This window comes from Adiantum capillus-veneris, chromosome 30 (genome assembly GCF_014529385.1).
Source record: "Adiantum capillus-veneris isolate H3 chromosome 30, ASM1452938v2, whole genome shotgun sequence".
NCBI classification, from domain to species: Eukaryota; Viridiplantae; Streptophyta; class Polypodiopsida; order Polypodiales; family Pteridaceae; genus Adiantum; species Adiantum capillus-veneris.
In genome coordinates this window covers 109998754-110002343 of record NC_140960.1, presented here as the reverse complement: position 1 = coordinate 110002343, position 3590 = coordinate 109998754, and the positions used below count along the sequence as shown (strand labels likewise).

The following is a 3590-nucleotide window of genomic DNA, read 5'->3' as shown; positions in this document are numbered from 1 at the left end:
GAGAGCCTAGACTCTACATGCATATTGCATACATTACCAATCCTGGCCCCTAGAGTCAACGTGATTTGCAAAAGAGGTTCAATCAGGATGACGATGTGATCCGGACCATCATGATTAATGATGCTACTGTAGTAAACTATACGAGAATATTTATTTTCTCTCATTTTTCCTGCTCCAATGAGCCTTGAATTGCAAGGCTATGGTAGATTGCTACATAAAAAGAGGCATCTTTTTTTCTCCTTTGTTGAGTCACGGCTGCCATCAATGCACTGTCAGATTCGAGCCTAACGTAGCCTCTTGATAACTTGTTGAGCTCCATGAATGGATCGATATATTTGGTATGTTTGCCTTTCACACTTTATTATAGATATGCTTGTTTTATGACTAAGACCATGGGTAGTTTCTAGAGATTCCTTGGAGTTCCAGGGAGGATTGGAGTCTTTGAATTTTGTAATTAGAAATAGAATGCTAAATGTGCATACACAATGTGATATTTTTGGGCAATGTTGAGCAACATCAAAACTCCCAAAAAATGGAGCATGACATTTTTCATTACAAGAGAAACCTCAAGCTTCAAAATCCAAAATCTAAGCTACCTATCTTGCTTTTAGTGGTCTTTTGCAACAAAATATCAGAGTTTCTTGTATAAATTTTCTTCTTTTGTCAGGCAACTCATAGAAAACTTATTGTTTAAAAGTGCACATTATTTTGGATTGACCCAATTAATCACATGCTTTAGAAGACTATCGATTGCATCATGGATGATATAGCTTATAACATTTTTGATTATGTATAAATTAGATGCTGCGTTGTTCAACATAGCACAATGGACTATGTGAGACAAATATCTCATGCAAAACACTCTATGGCTCATGGAGGAGAGAGAGAGAGAGAGAGAGAGAGAGAGAGAGAGAGAGAGAGAGAGAGAGAGAGAGAGAGAGAGAGAGAGAGAGAGAGAGAGAGAGAGAGAGAGAGAGAGAGAGAAAGAATTGTGTATGCATGTGAGATAGAGGGATTTTTTGCTTTCCAAATTGGAGTCTAAAGGTGATGAATGATCGTTAGTGCATCTTTTTCCTTATGATGAGCATTGGTTTTATGAGCTAGCAACTTATATGCTTTTCACTTGCAAGTTGCAGGCTACAACTTTGATGCAAAGAGGTGACGTCTGACTAGTAGTGGTTTGAAGATCAAGTCTACATTACTATTGTTCAATCATCTCAATTCAAGTGTGAAGGTTCTTTCATGATTTTATGTGCATTGTATATGCCATCTCCTTCATAATACTCTTAGGATTTACTTTAAAATCTAGATTTGCATTTGCTAATTACTCTTTTGCTGTGTGCTTGCTTACTTCTAATGTTCTATGTGGTTATATTGTGGATCAAAATGTAGTCTAAGATCTATGTAATATGTGTAGATCCACATAGATATGGGAAAACAAAAAAAGCCCAAAAGCACAAGCAAGTAGATCTTTCAAAGTTTTACAAAGCTGTAGAAGGTCGAAATAAGAGGAAAAAAGATGAACTAGAAGAAGAGCGTGCACGTGTCCTGGAAGCTATCTTTGGAGATGGATCAAAGATAGGACCACCTACCAATGAGGAAGCCCATGAAGTGCAAGGAGAAACAAGCTTGGAACCAGCTTCTAAAGCTAAGAAGCAAAGAAGGTGGAGACCGGCTTGGAAGTTGAGCATCGATGGGCTTATGCAGTAGTGGTTGACAACAAGCTACGAATAAAATGTGAGTGGTGTGTGTATTGTAAGCACATAAATTCCTTTTGCAAAGAAAGGTTCTTCAAAAATCTAGCTACCTTCTTTGCATGAGCATAGCAAGTCAGATGAGCACAAAATTGCAGCCTTGAAGTGGGCACACAAGGAGAATAGGACTTGCATTCCTCTCCCGTACTATGTAGCCACTTTTGAGGACAAGAAGAAGGTAACAATCATCATGATAATATGGCAGGCATACTTTGTGGTGCAATGTGCTCAGCCATTGGAGCTTTTTGAGAAGCTTTGTCTTCAGCAAATTAAGCAAGGGTTACCCAATATAGCCAAGCATGTGGACTATGGATCCTACTTGAATAGGAAATCTGGAATGGAATTTGTGCAAGCCATTGTAGACGTTCTTCGGGAGGCTTTCTGCAAAGAGATCCAAGCAAGTCCTTGGTGTTTTCTTATGGTGGATGATAGTACAGATCGCGGGAAAGAAGGTTACCTGATTGTTTTTGTGAGCTACTTGAAAGATGGGGGTAAGGGTGAAAACAATGTAGAATTTGTCAAGCTCATAAAAACATATGATGGTGGAGTAGAGGCAAAGTATAATGCAATCATTAAGCTTCTCTAGGACATGGGCTTATGTCTTAGAAAACTTGTATCTCTTGCAATTGATGGATGCACAATCATGGTGGGCTACAAAAGTGGACTCTTTGCTAAGATCAAAGGAGGTGTGTCACATTTTCTTCTAGTGCATTTCCTTGCCCATCGGGCAACTCTTGCAACAAGTCAAGATGTAGGCTATTTTCCTGAACTAGTGCACTTGCATAAGTTGTGTGGGAGCATTTATACTTGGCTACATGTGTCAAGTAAAAGAATTCATGATTTCAAGCGTATGGAGGGGGCAATAGATGTGCTAGAGCTAGCCATGTTGCAAATGCACTCCGTGAGGTGGCTATCACAAGGCCAGGTGTTGGAGAGGATGGTGAAGGTTATGCCTGCTTTACTCATGGAGTTTGGCAAAGAAAATCCAAGCATCAATAATGAGCTCCTAATCTATGAAAATCAGTTTTACATTCACCTTTTAGCTGATGTATGTACGGAGCTAAACATCTTGAATTGCCAGTTTCAATTTGACCTTGTGGATATTGCTAACATATCTAATTTTGCTGATGCAACTTTTCAAAACTTCAGGAAGAAGTTTTTAAGAGACCCTTCCATATGTGGAACAAAATACTTGAAACTCTTTGTTGAGGAAACGTCAAATGGAGAGATCACATTCTCTGATGTTAGTGGAGACTCTCATGCTCACAAGCTGAAGTCTGAGGGCATTGAGGGAACTAGTAGAGGTGACTCATTTGAGGATTTCTTGCAGCTCGAAAGAGAGCTCGTGGAAAGCATAGTGGAAAATTTGAACGGCAGGATGCAAGAGGACATGCCAATTTTTTATGCTTGCAAGCTCTTCAGTCCAAAACACTATCCTGGGGAGGAGGTGGAACAGGAAACTTGTATCAACATTGGTTGCAAAAGGTATTGAAACAATATGGAAGCCTGGTCAAAGATGCATAGAAATGCAAGGGAGCAATAGACTCATTTCGTACTGTTTCAGCCTAGTAATTTCAAGAGAAAAGACTTTCGTGATGGTTGGGATGTATGCAAGGATGATGTAACTGCGCGCGATTCATTTTTTATGAGGCTTTGGGAGATTCTATCTTTAGTTCCTCTTAGTACAACAACTGCAGAACGTGGGTTTTTGGTTCAAAATCACATCAAATCTGCTCATAGAGCTAGCATGTCTATAACAACTCTTGAGAACTATATGTCTATAGGCTTGAACGGACCTGCAAATACTTCAAATTTCCCATGGAATGAGGTGTTTTC

General features: G+C 39.4%; 1 protein-coding gene across 1 annotated transcript; it reads left to right on the top strand.

Moving 5' to 3' along the window:
- The first annotated feature begins 2604 nt into the window (after nt 1-2604).
- LOC147418604 (uncharacterized) lies at nt 2605-3246 on the top strand. Its single transcript, XM_086507450.1, has one exon. The coding sequence runs from the start codon at nt 2605-2607 to the stop codon at nt 3244-3246; it is 642 nt and encodes a 213-aa protein (XP_086363576.1).
- Nucleotides 3247-3590: the final 344 nt, after the last annotated feature.